Genomic DNA, 24,361 nt, shown 5'->3' with positions numbered 1-24,361 from the left:
TACAAAAAACTTTTTTTAGGAAGTTAAAAGGGTTAAAAGTTTACAAGTCATCCCCTTTCTTTTTACTCTCTCTTATAAATAATTTGTTTATTATAGTGCTAAAACAATTATTTTGAGACTTGTTCAATGTTTTGTCATTGAAATTACACAATTATATTTCTTTGATGCTTAACTTTATGTTAAGAAATGAAAAACTTTTCAATAAAGATTACAATGCTAAAAAAAAGTTTAGAAGCAATTTTTAATTTTTTCAATAACATTTGCAAAATTGATATTTTTCGAATCACTACACTTTTGAAGTGATCTTGTGGGGTTTGTATGTCAGAAAACCCATATACAAGACCATATTTAAACTTTTTTGTTTTGCTGCCTTTCACAATAAAAATAATTTTATAAAATTTTATAGAAAATAAAAAATTTTGGATGGCCATATTCTGAGAGCTATTTTTTAGTTTTCCGCTGGCTTGTTTTTTTGTAGGACAAGATGACATTTTCAGGGATACCAATTCTATTTGCATATGTCTTTTGATCATGTCTTTGATCATCTGCAATCCAGTTAGCTTCAGAGCGGCACCAGCAGGCTCTAAAGCATGCAATCCAGTTAGCTTCAGAGCGGCACCAGCAGGCTCTAAAGCAGTGTTCCCCAAATCCACTTGTCAAGAGCCAACAACAGATCGTGTTTTCAGGATTTCCTTAGTATTGCCCAGTTGATAATTCCATCACCAGTTTGAGCAATAATTCCATTACCTGTGCAATACTACGGAAATCCTGAAAACAAGATCTGTTGGTGTCTCTTGACGACTGGAGTTTGGGAACACTGGTATAAAGCATAGAGCCTAGGTAAAATGGCCACTCTGAGAATGCAGGGTAGTTGGCGTCCTAGGCAATGAGATTTATCTGATGCCAGTGTTTCCAAAACTCCAGTCCTCATGGCTCCCAACAGATCATGTTTTCAAGATTTCCCAAGTTGAAGAATCAGTAGCAATCTCTGATGCCTTGATACTAGTTTCATCATCTGTGGAAATTCTGAAAACATGATATGTTGGGGGCCCTGAGGACTGGAGATTGGGAAACACTGCTTTATACAATTACAAATTCCTCTATTCTTCAGAACAGGGAGGAGTTCCAGTAAGAGGCAGATTGAAAAGTTCCTTTTTTTTACAAGCTCCTTGCAATTTTAACAATTTAGGAATTTTAGACAACAACTTTAAAAACAAAAAGACTAGGAATGTTGAAAATTGTATTATTGCTCTTTCTGACTAACGTTTGTCCTTGGTGGATAGTCAGGACCACCACCCAAATAGACATTACACAGTTGCATACATTTGTATGGAGATGGACATACTGCCCACATTCCTCCTTGAAGACACACAGATTGTTGAAATATGTTATATGTATTGTGACGTGCGTTTTTTGTGACAGTATTGCATTCTGCCAGAGAATAGGGTGAGTTAGTGGTAATAGCTGGTATTTGCCCAGAGTGGGTAGGGCTAATGTGAAGGGACAGAGAGAGACAGTTTCTTGTCAGGAGGTCAGATAGAATAGAATCAGATGTATGGTCAGAGAGCAGACATGCGTGACGTGGGTGTCCCTGACGTGATTGAAGACCGAGAAAAGATCCGGAGTAAAGATGAGGAAAAGAGACAGAAAGACAGTGATGCACTGGAAACGAGTTCTGTGACAGACACCTAGCAGTACGGCCCCGAGTTTATAACTCAGAGAGGTAATGAGCCAGGATGGAAAAAGGAGCATGAGACTAAGATAGCGCCCCAGGCAGTAGTTCCAAGGTGTCAGCAAGCAGAGAAGCTAAGTAAAGTCCATAGTGACAATCTAGCTCCCCTAAGGGGAAAAAGAAGACGCGTAACCGTGGGATGAAGTATAGGACTCTCACTTACTGTGCTGGATTGTGAATAAGGCGGAGGAATTTGGAGACAGAAGCAGCTAAGTCTAGAAGAGGTAAAGAGACAGGTGGTGAAGCTGCTCCATGTTGTAAAGGAAAGGAAACATTTGTGAAATTATGCAAGCGTTATCTATTGTACATATTGTACAATTCCCACCAAGTTACTGTTCAGTAAAAAGCTGTTTATCATTGACTGGTGGTCTCCCTCGTTGAACTATTCAATATCTGGTCTTGGCCAGTCAAAGTCATCCAGCATCATGGGGCCTGAAAGGGCGTAGTACCGCTGTAGACAAAGTCCACACACCCAGCCAGGACATCCATCTTCATGTAGTGTGCTAGCATGTAAAAGACAAGTACCTCACCCACGGCTACCGCTCAGCGCCACATTACACATTCATCTACTGTGCATGGCATCTTTAAGCCTTGAAGTCGGCAGTAGAACTGAGAGAAACTTAAATATATTAATATGGATTTGAATCTTAGGATTTCAGCCAGTCCATGAATAGATAGAAATGTCTCCTTCATACCAACACACCCTAATAATCACACAAAAGAGACAGGCCACCCCCACCATTAAGTCTTGTGCTTATACAAAAAGTGCAAGGTACTTTGTTTTAGCAATAATGCCAATCCTTAATAGATAAGATAAAATAAATGAGAACCAATAAAACAATACTAAGAACCTAAACCTGGATAGTTTAATAGCAATACAGGTGGTATAACAGAACTTATATTGCTAGCTTTACAATCATTTTTTGTATGTGTTCCAATTGAACACAGAATTCCTGCTTGACATAAGCCGCCATGCATGCCGGATGAAGCCCTCATCAATACATCTCTGGTCATCTACATGTTATCCTTCGGTTGATCTGCATTTTGTTTTGGATTCCATTCAAAGGGTAAGAGATTGTGATTGGCCTTCAGCCATTTCCTTACCAGGGAGAAAGATATTTCAGCCACAGTAAATGAAAAAATAAGATGAATTCCTTCAAAAGCTAGCAGGTCTTCCAAATCAATGTCAGTAATTTCAATATTAACAATACATCTCATTTATAACTGAGAGCGAAAACACGTGCACTGTTCATTTCTAGGATTTCCTGAGTCAGCAAGCAGCCCAGTAAGTGATACATTGCTGGAATCATGCTGTCCACCCTTACATAATGCTGCTCTCAATTTCTATAGCAAACACCTCTGGACACATTCCTTTTCAAGAGTACAATCTGATTGTTTTATTTCAATAAATGGTCAGTGGGATATCAGGTGTGATACATGAAAACAACTGGGCAGGGGAACACTTTTATTTTTGCTTACTTGTCCCACCACTCAGATATAGCCACAAATGAGAGAGACCATATTCGTCGTGGCTCTTGTCAGTGTCATTAGATGACCAAATAAGAATATAATGACTTGAAGAGAGAAGGTCCATCAATTGGTCGCATAATAGATGTTTGATTTCCATTGATCTGCTCCATCTTAGCATTGAAAATAATGTCAGAGTTGGAACCATCTCATGACATACATCATCAGTGCCCAATGGATCCCATTGACTCTAATGGGATGCATCAGGTGTCTGTTGTGGTGTACATTCTTTAATTGGGAGAAAATGGCGCAGCATGCTGTGCTATATCGTCTAGTATTTTTGGCCAAGTCTGCGCCAAAGGTTCCAAACAGAATCTCCAATGTAGATGTGAACAAACATTTTGTAAAAAAAAATTATGATGTGTAATTTCCCATTTATCTTAGAAAAGAGAAAGATGACTTGCAGAGATGAGTGTCGCCGGATAGGATCTATGAAACGTTAGTTGTCATGGCCCTCTAAAGGAATATAAACATAAGCCGTTCATCCTCGAGGTGCAGGAGCTACGTTCTCACAAATATCCAATGCACGCACCGTGTTGTGTATTCCAGAGTTCATGCACCAAGCATCGTTGTGTGGGTTGTAATTTTGCCTTAAGCCACCCTTGGTCACAGTCTAGTGAAATTTACTCAGCAATGTTATGCAATTCAAAGAGGTTCTTGGTACTGTAGCCAGCAATAATAATTAATAAAGGAGGCTGAATGGCCTGTGAAGCAATCCAGCTCAAGGCTGAATGAGAATGGCATTCCTGGTATGTACCAATTGAACCTGGCAAACCACCAGGGATATGTCTATTAATGGGCTATTTAAAATTGGCTCTTCCTGACGCTCTGAATATCTGCCATATCATATTGCCTTAACTCAGTTTTAAATGAAAGTCCCTTTTATATATATGTGAGAGCCTTGGATCCAGTAATGTAAGATAATGTAATCTACACTATTTTCTGTTGGTTATAGCTAATCATTTTTGTCAAAGAAGAATATTTAGTCTTGTAATTTCTAAAGGAACATTTGTAAGTAACCAGGGCAGGTAGGTAATACCTGTAGTGGGGGAATATCCATTGTTTTGCAGCTTAATGAAAACTATATTGGAAAGAGAAAGATAAGGTACAGAAAGCTTTGTACATTATTAAAGGGAATTTTCCCCAATAAACATGAATGTGAACGCCAGGACCTCCACATCACCATAACATCCTAAAGCCTCCCCTTCCTCCATGACCGCAGTGAGAATGTGAGAAGCTTGGACTTTGCACCGTATAATCACTCACTGTAGGGAGAGCATTGAGGAACAACGGGTGGCTTGAGTTCCCTATTTTAGTAAGTGGTAGGGGCCTCAGTAATAAGATCCCTGGTGATCTTCCTGCAATTAGCATACATGGATGGAAACCACCTTTAACTAGCGAAGACAAGTTTTGGGGGGTAAATATCAGAGATAGTAAAGTCCGTCAGCTCAAAATGACAGTTCAAACCAACAAGAGCACCTGTTATGCGTTTGTCTTTTGCTAAGCAGTTCAGTGCACCTTCTCAACTACTTTTTCACATCCATCTCCATCTGGGTATTGTTAAACCAGAGGTGGTAATTGAGCAGAAGGAGCATGGAGGTAGATCGCATACAAGTAGGAGAGAAGGTGATGGAAACTGTTTGGCCACACTAAGGGTGTACCAAGCCACCTTTTCTTGGTTTTGTGCTGACCAACCTTAATTTTCTGCTGACCTTTTACTAACTCTTGATATTCACCCCTAAAAATTCACTTTTCTGTTAAAAGTGGTTTCCAAAGATATTTAATACCTGCATAGGCTAATTGGGAATGCCTGTGCTTGGTATGATCTCTCTTTCTGTGCTGACAAACTCCCTATAATGCGCTGATTATTGGCATTATAGCTTCTATTTATCCATGACAGATATTATAGGTTCACTTAAAAATTGAATGCATCAGGTTTCTTTTGGGTATTTTTATGGATAGAATACAGCAGTAGATTCTATTCCCACTGATCACAAAAAAATGTGCACCGTGTCATGTTCCTTTGGCTTAAAACAGGGAATCATGAATCTCAAAGTTGTGCTGATAGTGTTCCTATTGAAAGGTAAGGGGCTGTAATGCACATCTAATTTGGTGAGAGCACTATCAGAAAAGACTGAACGGGCACAGTACCTAATACAGCGGAGCGCCCATTATTTATACTGCTTAGAAGATGACTTGTCCTGCACATAACATTTAATAACCATTAATTCAAAAATAAATGTCCTGAAAAGACTTACTGAACACATCTCCTCTTTGTTTTCCTTGGTCCTCGATCCTGTTATTGTCTGGTAGCTTGGTTGAGAACTGAGGAAGAGCTGTTGTAACAACTATTGGTGACTTGGGTGTTGGCTTCGTTGGAGGTTGAGGTGGTCTTGTAACTGGTTGAGGTGGCCTTGTGACTGGTTGAGGTGGCTGAGGTGGTCTTGTTGCCGGCTGAGGTGGTCTTGTTGCTGGTTGTGGGGGTCTTGTTGCTGGCTGTGGTGGCCTTGTTGCTGGCTGTGGAGGCCTGGTTGCTGGCTGCGGAGGCCTAGTTACTGGCTTTGGTGCTGGCCTTGTTACAGGATTAGGTGGCCGTGTTACAGGTGGAGCTGGCCTAGTTGTGGGCTTGGGTGTCTTTGGTTGAGGCTTTGCTGTAATAGAGGGTGAGGGAGGCCACTTAGGATGTCTGGAGCCAAAGTCTGGGATCCTGTTGCTGCTTCCTTCACTACCACTTAATGTGCTGCCATTTCCTTTAATTATGTTTCTCACATTATCTTTACCTGGTAGAAAATTATGTGGCCCTAGTGGATCAATCATCACACGGGGAATAGCTGTAGGAAAAAAACAACATAGCATTATCTACCATCTCCATATTATTAACGCAGTATGTAGGAATATTGTTTTCATATTCATAATAGACAATGTACTAAATAACAAGTAAAAAGGAAGAAAATGACAACTTTTTCTCCAGTGATTAAAAATATTCTAAATGAAATATACACTATAAACACACCATAGACCCAAAAAGAAGGAAGTAAACAACCCAAAATAAAATATAAATCTTTTATTAATATATAGAGTAAAAACTCCCACAAGGAGATAAGAGTACAAATAAATATTTGAAAAAAGTGTGTAGAACAAGACAGAGTGAGCTCCAGGCAACAATGGGGGGTCAGTCATCAGACTGATGCACCCAGAAAGAAGCGATGAAGCGAGACGCGTGTCGGGGTTTTTCCCTCCTTAGCAACCACACTCAAACATGTACTGACAGCACTTGCACTATTTATTGTCCTTGGGTCCCATTGTTGCAATGGGTGTCATTCTTTGGGTTGTCTCCAACGTTTATGCAATTGCACTTTAGCACACTGCATTTTTTTCATGCTGATTACCCTCCCCAAACATCATATATGCAACACATTGTTTCCTTGGTCTTTTATAACACTTGCAACTGTTAATCCAATTGCTTTGCTCGTGTACTCCTACATTTAAATTTCTTTTTGTGCCATAGATTGATTCTATTCACCATACCCACTGGGTTTATATTTTTATCCATTATATTTTCTATTGCATGTGGCTACTATTATTTATTGAGTATTCGCCTGTTCTATTTGGTCCTTCTTTTGATCCTGGTTGCCTGGAGCTCACTTTGCCTTGTTCTACACACTTTTTTCAAATATGTATTTGTACTATTATCACCTTGTGGGAGTTTTTACTCTATATGCTAATAAAAGATTTATATTTTATTTTGGGTTGTTTACTTCCCTCTTTTTGGGTCTATCATTTATTTTGGAAGTCACCTTTTTTTATTATTTTTGGCTGGTCTTTCATTTGGATTTTTGACTATAACCACACCAGAAGGCTATGCAGCTTCAAAATGAAATCTATCGGTAAACTTTAGAGAATAACTAGTGAGATCTAGTATGCTAAAATGGTTTAAAATTTTCATGTGGATTTATTTTCAATGTAGAGATAAAACACAATGATAACATGCATTTTATAACATAAACTTTTAACGCATTTGAAGATACTCCTTGCCCTTCAAAGAAAGATGAAGTACTTTATATAATTATATGCAAGAAGGTTATTTCCCAGAAGGTTCCCTTTAAATAAAGTTATCTTTACAATTAAAGTAGCCATTAAAGATCAGGAGGTGAGCCCCAACCCCTGACTACTTAGAAGTAAAGTTCTGTAGAAATTACATCATATAATCAAGCTGCACGTATAATAAACAATTCTTTTCCCGTAAAAGTGCACTAAAAGCCAAGTGGTTTTTAAAACTTCAGTGAGGCAGATAAGACTAGGCGGTCTTAAAATATGGAAAATTATGGAGCACAGTGTCACATTTTAAACATTCCTTTCCAATTATCCACGGTGCAAAGTATGTATGACAATTTTTGCGAAGAAATTGCTCACTAATTCTGGAATATTTAGCTTGGTAAATCTTGTCCCACCCTTGATTTCTGCCATAGCACATATAAACTTAGCGAAACGCTCATTCAGAGATCCGTTTTTTACACCGGTAATTTTGTTCAGAGTTTCATTAGAGTTATATCCGAGGTTGGTCCAAGTTTCATAGTTTTTTCTTGGATAAGAAACAACAAAAGATACCATGATTAAGGCGTCAAGCAGAAACTAGTTGGTCTGCTTCTCTTATGTCTATGGATCTTCTTTGGTGATTTGCTACTATAGTTTTTAATGTGATCAATAAATCTTACTTTTTATATATTTTTTGGCTACCGCTGGAGGATATCACTGTTTTTTTACCATTTACCTCCACGTCCGAGACTGGGACGGCTCCATGCACTGCCTTACAGAAGAAGACTGCTAATCTACGTTTGGTGAGCTAGCTATTCCTGTACCCCCTCATTCCCCTCTGTTCTATAAGTATACAGAATAATAAGCCTCATATATTGCTCCATACAGTATTATAGGCACCACATAGCGCTCCATACACAATAATGAGCCCCCTATATTCCTTCATACAGAATAATGGACCCTATATAATGATCCATACAGTATAATGAGCTCCATATATTGCTCCACACAGTATAATAGGCCCCATATAATGCTAAACACAGTATAATGAACCCCATATATTGCTCCATACAGTATAATGAGCCCCATATATTGCTCCATACAAAATAATGGACCCCATACTTTGCTACATATAAAATAATGAGATCCATATAATGCTCCATACAGTATAATGAGCACCATATATTGCTCCATACAGTATAATGAGCCCCATATAATAAGTCCTATATAATGCTCCATACAGTATATGATAGGCCCCCATATATTGCTCCAGTATATGATGGGCCCCATATAATGCTCCAGACGCTATTCCGGTGTCTCGTGAACAGGCCCATGGACTATACTAAGTAAGAGGTCTATCTGTGGAAGACACTTGTATGTACTTGTATGTGAAAACCAGACATCTGAATGACACAAGCACAAATAAAACAAAAAAGCCTATAAAAGATATACCCAAGTGACAAGACACTTTATTGTTATCTTCCAGGGATATGGTTTTGAGCCTGGTACAAAATGTTTTGTTGACTTGCCTATTACCAGTAGTGCACTATAATATCTGCAGATGTCACCAGCAGAGAATCGGAGACGTTGCCCTGACACTGGTTGGAGAACAGTGCAAGTAAAGTGTGTTGTATATGTCTGATTCAACAAAATAACGCGCTGTCTTAATCAGCCCATACTGCTATTCTCCCTGTAATGGTTAATAACTTTCTTTACTCTGCTTAAAGCATAATAATGCATTGCACATCTACAGAAAAATGGTATTATACACGCTAACAGCCTGAACACTTAACTAACACATACGTGTGCAGTCAGCTCCATTGCCCCGGTAGCCTTCATTGCACTTGCACTTGTAGGATCCTTGTGTGTTGTAGCATCTTGCATAGCTACTGCATTGATAGTCCCCAGTGTAACACTCATCGATATCTGTCCATAGAGATAAAATAGGTATTCAAGAGTCACATCAGCAATAACTAGAGAAATGGCCTAAATTGGAGTATATCCCATCCTATCATTTTCTGTGGAATTACTAACCTTGGCAGTTTTTCTGTAAATGAAGACTTATTTATTGCATACATTATCAAAGTACTAGCGTCCATTGGTGTCAGTGATATTGGGCAAACATAAGTGCCCTATATAAAAAGCTTGAACTTACCGAAGCACTGGTATTTCCCATGTGCATGGATTAAGTCATATCCAGGATAGCATTTGCAAATATAGCTTCCAAACGTGTTTACACACTTCCTAAATCTTGGACATACAGCCTTTCCTGTTGTGCACTCATCAACATCTAGCAAAGAGACATAAAGGAAAAATGCACATTAGTGTCTTACATAAAAGAATGAATACTGTGGAAATGAATCTTCCAAAATGATATCTGGTATTACTGGTCTGTTGTACATTCTTGCATTTCCTGTGGCATATTGATTTGGGGGAATCCTTTCTTATAGGTCTGAACTGTTCTGTTCCTCTGTTATCCGCCTGAATATTTATGGATACAAAGTCAGAGACTGTTTAGCAGTGAGCGAACAGTGCCAGAATCTGTAAGAACAACCCCAGATGAGTAACACACAATTGTCAATGTACTCGTCCATTTCTACAAGGATTAACAGAGGAACGGCACAAAACAGTTATACCGGAATATCGGGAGTGGACAGGTTCCCTTTATTTTACATTTAGTAACTAATGAAAGTGTTTGCAGTGAAGTTACAGCACACCCCAATGCAGACATACCTGAAGACTGTAACAGACCTCAAACTACTGGACACTATGTTGTCCCGCCTGTTTATAGTGCGGAGATATTTCGCAGCGCAGTATAGACATTTTTCACCAGTCACTGTGTTGAGTTAGGCTTTCAATCAAACCCTTTTTAGGCACATACTCATTAGGTCCCATTTCATATAGCGCTAATTAACCAATCAGTATTTTTTGGGTGTGGAAGGAAAGCAGAATATGCAAACACCAGGAGAACAATGCATGCTACTAGGCAGCTGTGTCTGCTACTAAGCCCAAGCCAAAAGAAGGGCCGGACATATTGGATTTCAATATCTTTTTTCCCCCTGGACACAATAAGTGGTCGATCAATCCTGTCTAAATCAGCATATTCAGCCAACATTTACATTTACTATGGCCATAGACTGACCGATCTTTCGCCTATACTGGTGAACATCAGCATTTTTATTGGCCTGATTCTCAGGTCCCTTGCCATATCAGGCTGGATCATGCATTGCTAGATGAATGGGATGAATGGATTGCTGCTAAGTCCACGGGAAATAACTACTGCACAGTTAGGATGATAATGTCAATTTAGTCTGATATCTCGCCAATATGATCATGATTTGTATAGCAATATTGTTAGTTACCCTACAGCCATGCCAAGACCTAAAATCTCCAATCACATCCAGGTAATTAACACTTTTATTTTCACAAGTACGGATTTCGGAGCCTGGAGAAAATGTAGGTAGATTACTGATTACCGAGTGAATACCAAGAACCACTTACCCTCACATGTTCTGCCATCTGCTCCTAACTGCAAACCAGGGGAAGGACAGCGGCATCGGACCTCTCCTTTTACAACATCACATCCATATTGGCAGTTTGCCATAGAGCAGGTATGTGCATCTGAAGGAAGATTTATATAATGTTTATAATTTATTATCATAACAGTAGTAGTACAACTATACATGTAATATTCTTAGATTCAGTTACTAAGTCTATTGTCAGTACTAGTCTTTCCTAGATTACCAGATGAATTATTCACTTCAAAACTATTGGTGCTTATCTATGAAACTGTTATTACTGGGGTTGTCAGTGGCTCCAGTACTGAATGTGTAGATTGTAGATTGTAAGCTCTCACGAGCAGGGTTGTCTTATTTCGTCTTATTTTGCTTTAATTATTGTATTGTTAACATTGTTACTTATGACTTGTGTTTTGAAACTCTTAAACTGTAAAGCGCTGCGGAATATGTTGGCGCTATATAAATAAAGATTATTATTATTATTATTAATGATCCAATGGCATCCAGTAGAGCCCTCTACACATTGCACGAAAGTCAGCTGAGCCTGCCGGTACCGGCGGTATGATCGTTAGACAGTCTGATGTGCATGGGGTCCTCCCGACTCCCCCACTACACACCCTTTTGTTCTCCCTGGATATAGGAACTGGCTGTCATAAAAACACAGGGGCACATGGCTGAACTGAGCGTTCTGCGAGAGTCAGGAGAGATACTGGTCAGTTGAATGATCTTCTAGCCGAAAGCTATCTACTGTACATACATAATAGGTAGTTTGCTAACAGATATAGAGACCAAAAAATGGATCTCTCCCTTTATTTAAAACCCGCCATTTTCGTTGGTATAAGCATTTTCAAACGTGACTTCATGTGAGCACAAACAAACCCATTTGTAGTGTTTGCAGAAAGGGAACAAGAAGAACAGAGATCAATGCCAGGGGTCATACATTTCAATAGATCAGCAGCCACTAATGAGGGTATAACAATGCGAGGCAGAGAACGGACATACTTGAACACGTTCCATCGGGCATCATCATGTATCCATTCAGACAATAGCACTTGTAGCTCCCAAATGTATTCATGCAGCGGTACTTGCACGGTCGAGGCTTTAGTCCACATTCATTTAGATCTGTATGGAGGAAAATACTTTTTTCATTTTGAAAATCTTAAATACTGTATGTTGGCATGTTGTAATGCCGTATCTCTACAGGACTGGAGCAGAAGAACAATTAACAAGAGTGGTTAGCATGTCCTTAGTGGAACCTGAGAAGGATACAATGTTTCTCTATGTGGATCTGTGTGACCATTTGGTTGGTTCTTTACTCCTAGAACCAAGAAACCTCCTAAAAACCTATTGCACTGTCCTGTATGATAAAACCTCAACTCATTACTATAAATGTCTCTGAGGGCATTACTCCATCACCCATGCTGAAACACAGCGATCGGTGCCTTTAGCCTCATGAAATGGAGCGATGTCATAGCTACACATCATCGATACATACTCCAATTAAAATGTATCTATAAGATATGCAGACTTTTACAACTAACTGATTTTTTTAAACAGCTTCACAAATAGTCTTTATTGAAAATCTACCATTTAGTGTATTGCTCCTCTGCGGGCCTATGTGTTTCCATGGACACAGACTTGTACTAAACGCCTAGATTCTACATTCCCACACTCCTTACCATGTGTCCTTCTCACTAGCCTACTTTCCAGATTGAGAGGAGATGATGATAAATGCAAAGGTGAATGACACCATAATCAGACTGCAGTCTAATAATGGAGACATAGGTCTGTATAGGAGCTGTAGACACAATACAGCACTGTATTTTTAATCACGTACAAGACTATATGCACATTTTTTCCTTTTTTTTTACATAAAAAATATTTAAAAAATGAAAGTGTAGAGTGTAAAATTATATTAATCAGCACCTTCTTGTCCAAATCTCAATTCCTTCGGAATCCATTTGTCCCATTACACCAGGGCAGTAATAGTATGACTATCGGGGAGCATTAGGGAAGGCCACTATTGGCAGACTAATGGCTTGACGGCCAATTATCTTGCTTGTGTGCAAGGTTTAGAGGTAGGGAATGAAAACATAAGTTACATATTGACCAATTGCCATGGTGGCCTCTATAGCCATAAACTGAATGCGCAATCAAGGATTTATGTGACCTGGAACTTGAAGTGAACCCTATAGGTTTGCCCAGGTCTATTCTTTGATCTCCTAGGAGCATCTATTCACTAGGTAGGTAGCAGGAATCATAACATTTGACAAACTATGCAACTATAATCTACCCAAAAGTGATTGATATTATGAAATGTCAGGTATGTCCACATATTATAGATTCCTCAATTGTACACATTAGCATGCCGCACATGGGAAATGCACAGAAAACAGCTTACAAGTCAAGTTTCTTCCATGAAGTTTGGTGTTCAGCCAGAAAAGGTGCTTTAGGTGAAGACAGAAGAAAAGCACAGATACATACAAGAACTACAGTGCGGAATCAGCGGAGAGGTGATCCAGAAATTATATTTAAGATAAAGGATTGTCTTCTATAAAAATTGTACGTGATACTTTACCAGTATCAGTATGTCGTGATCTAAATGGTTCCACCCACTGGTAGAACACTGTCCTATGAGCAATACCATGATATTATTATACCTTGGTCACAGTTGTCTAAAGCTGGCCATAAACATTAGAACTAACACTTGGCTGACAGCTATCCCACCGGACCCCCTATACCCAGGAATGCTCACTGAGCATTTCTACGGTCTCTATGAGAGAGCCACACAAGGTTGCCAACTTGAAGTTTTATTTTTTTTCTGGACAGCTGCTCAAAAAAATCACAGACAATATTTTTTATGGACTGTGAGGCAGTGACTGGTATCACAGGTAGGGGTCGCTGTTTGTGCTCCCCAGGATGCGCACGGAGGTGTATTAAGGTCATGAGGGGGCATTGCAGTCGCAGGTGTAGTTGTGATTGCAATGGTGAAGCAGTGACTGATGTAACAGGTAGGGGTCACTGTGTGTTCTCCCCAGGATGTGCATGGAGGCGTATGAAGGTCATAGGAGTGCATGGCAGTCATGGGCGTAGCGGTGACTGCAATGCAGACTAGAAGTAATAAAAATAAGTGTAGTCTTGGGCATGCCAGTGTCCAATGCAGAACTGCGAAAACCTGCTTTGGCTGTTGTGTTTTGAAACAGACTGCAGGATGATAGTCCTGCAGTCTCTTTCATTCCAGGCCGGGTTTTCCATGTGGCTGAAGGCCACAGTTCTCAGTTAAAATCCCTGCAGTAAAGGGTAAGGGTGTGTCAGTGTCAGGGCCAGAGTCAGTTGGTGCTTGCTAGTGTGCAGAGCAGTCAGTGTTGCAGAACTCCACCTGTGTGAGGCAACACAGGCCAGCGGAGCCAAAATGGCCAAGGGAGCTAGTAGCCTGGCACCCACAGCTTACACAGCGGTGCAGTTGCCCTCAGAAACTGGTCCTGGAGGTGGACTGTCCTGTGCCTGAAGGAGGACTAGCGTGTATAACGGCTGCAAACTGAGGGATATTGTGTACTGTGGAAAAGCTGTGAGTAAAGAGACACTGACACGGCGGTGCAGTCGCCCACAGCAACTGGTTATGAAGGTAAGCCGGCGTGTGTAGTGACTGGGTAACCCAGAGTATATGTGCCCGGCTGCTATCCGGAGGATACTGGGTACTATATAGTGAACTGAACATTAATTGCTATGCACTTGTGTGAATTAGACATTTAATGCTGTGACGTAACGCATTAAAGAGACTTTTGTGTTGGAACTTTGTGGGTCACTGCCTCATCACTGCACAGCGTGCTACCGCGGCACTACAGGACATATTGGAAAAACATAACAAATCATTCATGATTATAAGTGATATATGTCTCCAGCCCATAATTCTGATATGAAGACATCAGCTGCCTTCACTGTAAACTGCAAAATGATGATAATTACAGTCAAACAAATCTGTATAAGTTACTTTAGCTCGAAAAAAAAGTCATGGACACCATAAATCATGGAATTTCTGTACGGTTGGCAACCCTGGAGCCACAGCCAGAATCATCTAGCACAGCTTATCTCCCCACCGATAGAAGGGATTGTACTATTGATTCCAACCTCCTGATCCCTATTTCCACAGATATAATTTATCAGAGCAGAGTCGAAGCACATTGGATGGTCGGCTGATCCTGACTAAATCAGCAGGTTCATAAGATTTGTATCTAATATGTATGATGGCCTCATCGAGAAAGATTCTCCAAAAAATGATCTCGTAGCATTCAACGGAATATACAGGGAAATTAGGACCTTGGATGAGCATCAGTAGTAAATAAAGGAGATCATGTTGGAAAGTTTTGAGGACAAATGTACAGTGCTCGTCTATTTTTTCCTTGTGCCCGCTATTGTGAATGAGTGAAAAATTTCATTTGTGGGAAAATTCCCTTTATTACTTTACAGTTTCTGTGATGATCAGTTCTTAGGTGAACGGCCATTATTATCCTATTGTATGGATCTGCTATATAGCACATGGGCCCATACTGTTGTGGAGGAATCATTAGAAGATTCATTCCCTCTTCTGTTGTATAAAACACATTACAGGTGAATATTCCCAGACAATTGAGCGAAGAGCACGTTATTGGGGATGAGTGAAGCTGTACAGTCAGGGTTTGTGCTCACAGCTTTGTCATATTGTATACAGAATATCTGACTTATAGTAATGAAACCACTTATCACATGACTAATGATCGTTTGACAGAAACCAATTGAAGCAATCATTTATCTCACCAAAACAGCTGACGTTTGATATGGTCAAAATCAGCCATGTCAAATGACTTTTATATTTTGTGTTTGGGGCACCATAAAGGGAATTTTGCTACCCCATCTGAGTGCAAGAATGATGCAGTGGCAGAGACCCTGTTTCCAGCGATATGTCCCTTAATTAGCTGCTTGCTGTCACTGTTTTATTGGCTGCAGATCTACCAGTTCTTTGAATTTAGAGCTCTTTATTATACTGCCCACATCACTGATTGACAGCTATCTGTCTATAATGTGCATCGGCAGAAAGTGGTAGGGCAAGATAATACAGAGCTCAGGAATATGCAGAACTACATGGCAGTAGGTTTACTAGTCCTCTAGTGATAATCGCTTGCTGCTAAAAGTGATTTTACCAAAACTAGAGCAAGCAGTCCTGTAAGTGACACATTGCTGGAATCAGGGTTTCTGTCTCTACATCATGCTGCTCTTGGATTAGGTGGCATTAACCTGCTGACAGATTCCCTTTAAGATTACAGTTCCGTATTAAAGCGAAAGTGAATAAGAGATTGTGGTGTAGGAATAGACAGGCTGGATAGAATAGATACAGAAAAAAGGTCATTCTCAGAAAAGGAAGGTTCTTGCATTCCATATTTCATTTGCATGCCTTTGAAAGCCTGGTCTTCAAGGTACAGCCATCAGTCCTGCATTAAAAGGGGAAGCCTTCTGCCAAAGAGCCTGCTCATTCTCCTACAGCCATGCTTGAACGAGGAGTGCACTTGGGTAGTAGACAATAGATATTCTCACCCCCGGGAGGGAACTCTGTAGTCGGATATTCGACAGGATAGAAAACAGGCACTTCATGATACCAGCCTGGCTGGATGGTCAATAGACGCTCATCTTCATATGAAGGAGGAAGAGAAGGTCAACAATTCTTGTGTGTGGATTGTGGATTACATAAGGAAACCAATAAAATATGACAAAGTAGGGCTTATTTCCAGACACTGCATAGGAGGAACATGTACTAAACAATATCAACAAGAGCTTTATTTACCTCGTGCAAGAAAGAAAGAAAATGCCTAATAGTCATGGTTTTATGTAAAGGTGACACCTAAGTACATATTACAAACACAGACTACAAACTCCATACCACTAATTAGCTGCTTTCCATGAACAATGACATTGACAGAAATCTGATTATCAGTGGCTAGGGGGGGATACACAGAGCAATGGATTATGAGGCTTGAAACACCTAGTCCTGTAGTGATAATCTCCTGCTGATAAAACACTGATTGTATTCAAACAGCCTAGTAAGTGAGACATCACTGGAATCAGGCTCTCAGCCCCTACATCATGCTGCTCTTCGATTACATAAAAAAAGAAAATGAAGAGCTCACCCTCCTTGCTGGTAATGGAGTCAGCTGAAAGGATTATTTACCGGTGGGTGCTGGAATAAGCACAGATCTGCTTTTCTCAGAAGTGATCAATACACATTGAATGGAGCTACAGTGGGTACGTAAAGTATTCAGACCCTTTAAATTTTTCACTCTTTGTTTCATTACAGCAATTTGGTAAATTCAAGAAAGTTATTTTTTTCTCATTAATGTACACTCTGCTTCCCATATTGACTGAAAAAAACAAAATGTAGAAATTTTTGCAAATTTATTAAAAAATAAAAACAGAACTATCACATGGTCATAAGTATTCAGACCCTTTTCTCAGTATTGAGTGGAAGCACCCTTTTGATCTAGTACAGCCATGAGTCTTCTTGGGAATGATGAAACAAGTTTTTCACACCTGGATTTGGGGATTCTCTGTCATTCTTCCTTTCAGGTCCTCTCCAGTTCTGTCAGGGTGGATGGTGAACATTGGTGGGCAGCAATTTTCATATACATTAATGAGAAAAAAATGAACTTATTTTAATTTAGTAAATGGCTGCAATGAAACAAAGAGTGACAAATTTAACCCCTTCCTGACATCCGACGTACTATCCCTTCCATGGGACCCGGGCCCCTATGCCCATGGACGGGATAGTACGTCTACCGCGATCAGCGGCGCCCACGTGGTGAGCGCCGCTGATCACGGCTGGGTGTCAGCTGATTATCACAGCTGACACCCGGCACAATGTGTCAGGGGCGGTCACGGACCGCCCCGACACGTTAACCCCTTGCACACCGCGATCAAACATGATCGCGGTGTACCGGGGGTTAAAGGGAAGCATCGGCAGGGAGGGGGCTCCCTCCGTGCTTCCCTGAGCCCCCACGGCAGCGCAATGTGCAGCGCTGCTGCAGGGGGCTCCTTTCCTGCAGGCCCCCGAATCCAAGATGGTGACGGGGGCCTTCAGGGGCCCGCAGGAAGCTGGCTTCCTCAGTGCCTGCAAAGCGCAGGCATGAGGAAGCCTTCTGCACTGCCTGTGACAGATCGCTGATCTGTCACAGTGATCTGTCACAGGACAGTGATGTCCCACCTGGGACTATGTAATAAAGTAAAAAAAAAAAATAAAAAAAAGTGTTAAAATAATTTTAAAAAAATCGCCAAATAAATTAGAAAAAAAAAAAAATATTCCCCCAATAAATCCATTTTTTGGAAATAAAAAAAAAACAAAAAACAATAAAAGTACACATATTTGGTATCGCCGCGTCCGTAACGACCCGCCCTATAAAACAGTCCCATTAGTTAACCCCTTTAAAAATAAAAATAAAAAACGAAGCAAAAAATAATGATTTATTATCATACTGCCGAACATAAAGTGCAATAACGCGCGATCAAAAAGACACATATAAATATCCATGGTACTGCTGAAACCGTCATCTTGTCCCGCAAAAAACGAGCTGCCATACAGCATCATCAGCGAAAAAATAAAAAAGTTATAGCTCGCAGAATAAAGCGATGCAATAATAATTATTTTTTATATAAAATAGTTTTCACTGCAAAAAACCGACAAAACATAAAAAAAGACCTAAATGAGGTATCGCTGTAACCGTACTGACCTGAAGAATAAAACCGCTTTATCAATTTTACCGCACGCGGAACGGTGTAAACGCAACCCCCCAAAAGAAATTCATGAAACGCTGGTTCATTCTGCGTCCCAAAAATCGGAATAAAAAGCGATCAAAAAATGTCACGTGCCCGAAAATGGTACCAATAAAATCGTCAACTTGTCCCGCAAAAAATAAGACCTCACATGACTCGGTGGGTCAAAATACGGAAAAATTATAGCTCTCAATATGTGGTGATGCAAAAACTATTTTTACAATAAAAAGCGTCTTTTAGAGTGCGACAGCCGCCAAACATAAAAACCACCATAAATAGTAAATCAAACCCCCCGTTATCACCCCCTTAGTTAGGGAAAAATAATAAAATAAAAAAAATGTATTTATTTCCATTTTTGCATTAGGGTTAGGGCTAGGGTTAGGTCCAGGGCTAGGGTTAGGGTTAGGGTTAGGGCTGAGATTAGGGTTAGGGGTGTGTTGGTATTCGGGTTGGAGTTAGAATTGGGGCTTTCCACTGTTTGGGCACATCAGGGGCTCTCCAAATGCAACATGGCGTCTGATCTCAATTCCAGCCAATTCTGAGTTGAAAAAATCAAATGGTGCTCCTTCCCTTCCAAGCTCTGCCATGCGCCCAAACAGTGTTTTACCCCCACATGTAGGGTATCAGCCTACTCAGGACAAATTGCAAAACAATTTTTGGGGTCCAATTTCTCCTGTTACCCTTAGGAAAATAAAAAATTGGGGGCAAAAATATCATTTTTGTGGAAAAAAATGTTTTTTTTATTTTCACGTCCGAGCGTTATAAACTTCTGTGAAGCACTTGGGGGTTCAAAGTGATCACCACACATCTAGATAAGTTCCTTAGGGGGTCTCGTTTCCAAAATGGGGTCATTTATGGGGGGATTCCATTGTTTAGGTACATTAGGGGCTCTCCAAAGGCAAGATGACACCCGCAGAACATTCCCTCAAAGTCTGCATTCCAAAACGTCACTACTTCCCTTCCAAGCCCCGACGTGTGTCCATACAGTAGTTTTCTCCCACATATGGGGCGTCAGCGTACTCAGGACAAATTGGACAACAACTTTTAGGGTTCAATTTCTCCTGTTACCCTTGGGAAAATAAAAAAATTGGGGACTAATTGATCATGTTTGTGGAAAAAATACGATTTTTTTATTTTCATGCCCAGGCATTATAAACTTCTGTGAAGCCCTTGGGGGTTCAAAGTGCTCACCTCACATCTAGATAAGTTCCTTAGGGGGTCTAGATTCCAAAATGGGGTCATTTGTGGGGGGTTTCCACTGTTTAGGTACATTAGGGGCTCTCCAAAGGCAACATGACACCCGCAGACCATTCCATCAAAGTCTGCATTCCAAAACATCACTACTTCCCTTCCAAGCCCCGTCGTGTGCCCATACAGTAGTTTTCTCCCACATATGGGGTATCAGCGTACTCAGGACAAATTAGACAACAACTTTTGGGGTCCAATTTCTCCTGGTACCCTTGGGAAAATAAAAAAAATGGTGACTAAAAGATCATGTTTGTGGAAAAAATACGAATTTTTTATATTCACGCCCGGGCGTTATAAACTTCTGTGAAGCACTGGGGGGTTTAAAGTGCTCACCACACATCTAGATAAGTTCCTTAGGGGGTCTAGTTTCCAAAATGGTGTCATTTGTGGGGGGTTTCCACTGTTTTGGTACATCAGGGGTTTTCCAATCGCGACATGATGTCCGATCTCAATTCCAGCCAAAAACGTCAAATGGCGCTGCTTCCCTTCCGAGCTCTGCCATGCGCCCAAATAGTGGTTTACCCCCACATGTGGGGTATCAGCGTACTCAGGACAAATTGCACAATAACTTTTAGGGTCCTGTTACCCTTGGGAAAATAAAAATTGGGGTGAAAAGATCATTTTTGTGGAAAAAACATGATTTTTTAATTGTACCGCTGTACGTTATAAACTTCTGTAAAGCCCTTGTGGGTTCAAAGTTCTCACCACATATCTAGATAAGTTCCTTGGGGGGTCTAGTTTCCAAAATGGGGTCACTTGTAGGGGGTTTCCACTGTTTAGGTACATCAGGGACTCTCCAAACGTGACATGGCGTCCGATCTGAATTCCAGCCAATTTTGCATTGAAAAAGTCAAATGGCGCTCCTTCCAATCTGAACTCTGCCATGCGCCGAAACAGTGGTTCCCCCCCACATATCAGGTATCAGCGTACTCAGGACAAATTGCACAATAACTTTTGCAGTCGAATTTCTCCTGTTACCCTTGGTAAAATAAAAAAAATTGAACCTGAAGTATTTTTTTTGTGAAAATAAAATGGTGTTGTAAAAATGAGAAATCGCTGGTCAACTTTTAACCCTTATAACTTCCTAACAAAAAAAAATTTTGGTTCCAAAATTGTGCTGATGTAAAGTAAACATGTGGGAAATGTTAGTTATCAAGTTTTTTGTGTGCCGTATCTCTGTGATTTAAGGGCATAAAAATTCAAAGTTGGAAAATTGCGAAATTTTCAAAATTTTCGCCAAATTTCCGTTTTCTCACAAATAAACACAAGTTATTTGAATGAAATGTTACTACTAGCATGAAGTACAATATGTCACGAGAAAACAATGTCAGAATCACCGGGATCCATGGAAGCGTTCCAGAGTTATGACCTCATAAAGGTACAGTGGTCAGAATTGTAAAAATTGACCCGGTCATGAACGTGCAAACCACCCTTGGGGGTGAAGGGGTTAAAGGGGTCTGAATACTTTCCATACCCACTGTATCAGAGTAATAATCCAATGTCAAATCTCCCCAAACTACTATGCTGGTTTCTTGTTTCACACTCACAATGTTTTAGAGAATTTTTGATACATTCACAGTGCTTTTGTTTTTGGTGAAGAATTTGGGGGTCAGTGGTGTTCTGAATGCAGGATGTGCAGTATGACTCCTCAATAGACTTTCCAAGATAGAGAGACAAAACATTAGCTTACAGTTGCCATATTGTGGCAGGTTTTCAACACATACAGTAATTGGATCTGAGCCTTGTGAATCTTCTCCTACATACGACATCCCTACAAGGTTGTCAATGGTCCAGGAATTTCAGGAAAGTCTGTAAAAATAGGGCACTTTCTCCATGTCCATAAAAATCGTGACTTTTTTTTTGAAGGTGAAGAAACTTATACAGATTATTATAACTGCAATTCTCATCATTTTACATCTCACAGTGAATGCAGCTAATGTCTGCATATCATAATTATGGACTGTAGACATGGATCACTGATAACATCAGGATTTATTATGTTTTTTTCAATGTGTCCATAAAAAATATTATTTGTCTGTGATCTTCAGAAAAAATAAAAAGTCAAGTTGGCAACCCTGCATCCACAGTGCCAATATCATTACATTGAGGCGCAATGCCCCGGGGCAACTAAAAGAAGAGACGGAAACGCTGAAAGGTAGAAGGTTCACATTGCTCTGACCTCGTGGTCGAGGACAACCGGCCGGGCCACTAGACCAGAGTCCTGCAAATCATTTGGATCAACTCAATTATGTAATAATTGGTCAAAATATACTTACAGGCAATACTTAAGCAACAATAAAAGAGCCCACGTACCTTGATTGCACGTTTTCCCAGTGTATCCCGGGTGACATTTGCACTTATTGGGGCCTATACACTCCCCATGTTTACATCCTGGTTGGCAAACGGCTACAGAAACAGAGATAGAAAAGATTAATATTGACTGGTCACTGATGTATATTTCACTATCCTATTTCTCCAATTTTTAATTTGTTGCTGAAGACGACCTGAAAGATTCAGAATCAATAACACTATGGTTTAATGCCAAATGATGTTAAAAAAAGCTGTATGGGTTTATTTTTTTTTTTGCATTTTTTAATTACAAAAACAATTGATTATGCTTGGACTAAAACATTGCATTTAGTGAACAAAGTTGACATTCCCCTAAGATTTGGAATGCTCATGGTGATAAGGATTGAAATGAAAAAGGAGAATCAAAATGTGGCAGTGTAGCTTTATCAATGTATCAATAGTACGAGGATCCCATTGTTTCATCTGTACAGGCGTGATACATGAAATATTCTTCACATCTTTATAAAGAGTAGAGCTATATGAACAAAACAATGTGTGCTCGCTAATCATCCAAACTCTTCCCCTCCGACAACACATCCCAATATAAAGCATTAAATTAACCAAATTTGTATTTGTCTGTTACAATCTGGGAAAGGGAGATATAATTGTCCATGTTGAAAGGCTTATTATAACAAGTCATAATACTGACGTGTGCATGAATACAGGCTGAGTTCACATTACAGTTTTATTTTGTAATTTAGCTGCATCGTCACAAAACTGCATGGTTTTTGCTTCAAGAATCCACAAACAAAAAGTACAGATTTTTCTGAAGACTCAGTGTTGAATTTGCACTGCAATCACATTGACATTTGTCCTGTGTAGACTTGTAGGGCGCACTTACAATGGCTGATAATCGTGAATGAGTGCAAATAGCAATGCTCGTTTACTGATCATCAGCCAGTGTTAAACCAGCTTCCAATCACCCAACAGATTAGCAAAACGCTCCTTTGTTGGGTGACATTATGTTTAAACCTGCTTGCTTAAAAATCATAGCTGTCGGTAGCACATCATCCTGCATAAGCAACAGGAACGGTGCTGCTGAGAAAAATGACAGTCAATGCATACAGAATAATCTTCCTTTGAGTATAGAGAATGAGGTCTGCCTCACAGGCTACTGAACGACCCCTGACGGGCAAACAGGTAGCTAATTGACCAATGCTTAATGTCCGCCATCAGCCTGTGAAAACGAGCACATTCCTGTAAGCTCCACTGGATCTTTGAGCTTAGCTGGCCCTACAGAGGTAAAACTGCATTTCAGCATCAAATACTGGACAACGGCAGCATGCAGGAATGGAGGCTGGGGAACAGTAATATGTCAAGACAAACCCTTAATGAGACCATATAGTTTTAGTACCTAACTCACTGGCAAGTGGAATAATGATGGACTGCTCTGCTGCGTTCCAACCCCTGAAGGCAACAATTGTGCTGTGTGTACAGTGTTATGTGGTTCTACATGTAATGTGAATAGTGATGTGCATCTTATAGAATGTGTTATGGTAATGTGCAGCATGTAAGTAATGTAAAGTGTTAATGTATAATGGGAGTAGTGCATAGTGCAGGGTAAGCATAGGATTACCTTTGGGTTCGCAAAGGTACAGTTCACGTAGTTAAGTGGTTTGGTCTATAGCAGTATTCCTCAACTCTGGTCCTCAAGAGCCAGCAACAGGTCATGTTTTCAGGATTTCCTTAGTATTGCCCAAGTGATCATTGCATTACCTGGACAGGCAAGAATTTCATCACCTGTGCAATACTAATGAAATCCTGAATACGTGACCTGTTGGTGGCTCTTGAGGAACTAGCTTTAAAAAAAGGTGGGCACTTCCTGATAGTGGGAGTTAGAGAACTGTAGTAACAAGTTCATTGGGCTGCTAGGGTCAGCATGTGTTTACCATTCAAGGCAGTGGGACGCCACAGTAGAATCCCGAGCAGACTCTCCTGTCAAGCACGCAGCACAAGGTCTGGCATAGGTGCTGCCGGGCACATCATGTCCTTTGATGTAGAAGGGAATATGGACGGGGACACACCAAGACAGAAAGTAATTGTTCACGGGTGCACTGCAGAAAGGGAAAGGAGATCCTTGGGGCTAACAGAGCCAGTGGGCGGAGGAATGCTCAAAGAGAAAGGAATGGTAGGGCTGAAGATGTGTTGTGCTAAGAAA

The 24,361-nt window shown here is 40.3% G+C and overlaps 1 protein-coding gene across 6 annotated transcripts in view; it reads right to left on the bottom strand.

Moving 5' to 3' along the window:
- The window catches only part of NPNT (nephronectin), a 148,801-nt gene that overhangs the window by 31,879 nt on the left and 92,561 nt on the right, over window positions 1-24,361 (bottom strand). For 3 of the 6 annotated variants that reach the window (XR_012231508.1, XM_073571824.1, XM_073571825.1), the window contains 7 exons: window positions 22,168-22,260; window positions 16,381-16,473; window positions 11,815-11,934; window positions 10,796-10,915; window positions 9,450-9,584; window positions 9,098-9,220; window positions 5,518-6,090 (listed from right to left, as the gene is read on the bottom strand). Coding sequence is in view for 5 of the 6 variants with exons in the window: in XM_073571824.1 (XP_073427925.1) it covers window positions 5,518-6,090; window positions 9,098-9,220; window positions 9,450-9,584; window positions 10,796-10,915; window positions 11,815-11,934; window positions 16,381-16,473; window positions 22,168-22,260 (1,257 nt within the window). In the remaining variant the exon portion in view is untranslated. The remainder of the gene's footprint in view (window positions 1-5,517; window positions 6,091-9,097; window positions 9,221-9,449; window positions 9,585-10,795; window positions 10,916-11,814; window positions 11,935-16,380; window positions 16,474-22,167; window positions 22,261-24,361) is intronic. The other 3 variants (XM_073571826.1, XM_073571828.1, XM_073571827.1) reach the window with 2 other exon arrangements.

This window comes from Dendrobates tinctorius, unplaced genomic scaffold (genome assembly GCF_039654945.1).
Source record: "Dendrobates tinctorius isolate UK_male_01 unplaced genomic scaffold, ASM3965494v1 ptg000030l, whole genome shotgun sequence".
Taxonomy (NCBI): Eukaryota; Metazoa; Chordata; class Amphibia; order Anura; family Dendrobatidae; genus Dendrobates; species Dendrobates tinctorius.
The sequence above is the reverse complement of the archived record's forward strand: the minus strand, read 5'-3'. Positions and strand labels throughout refer to the sequence as shown.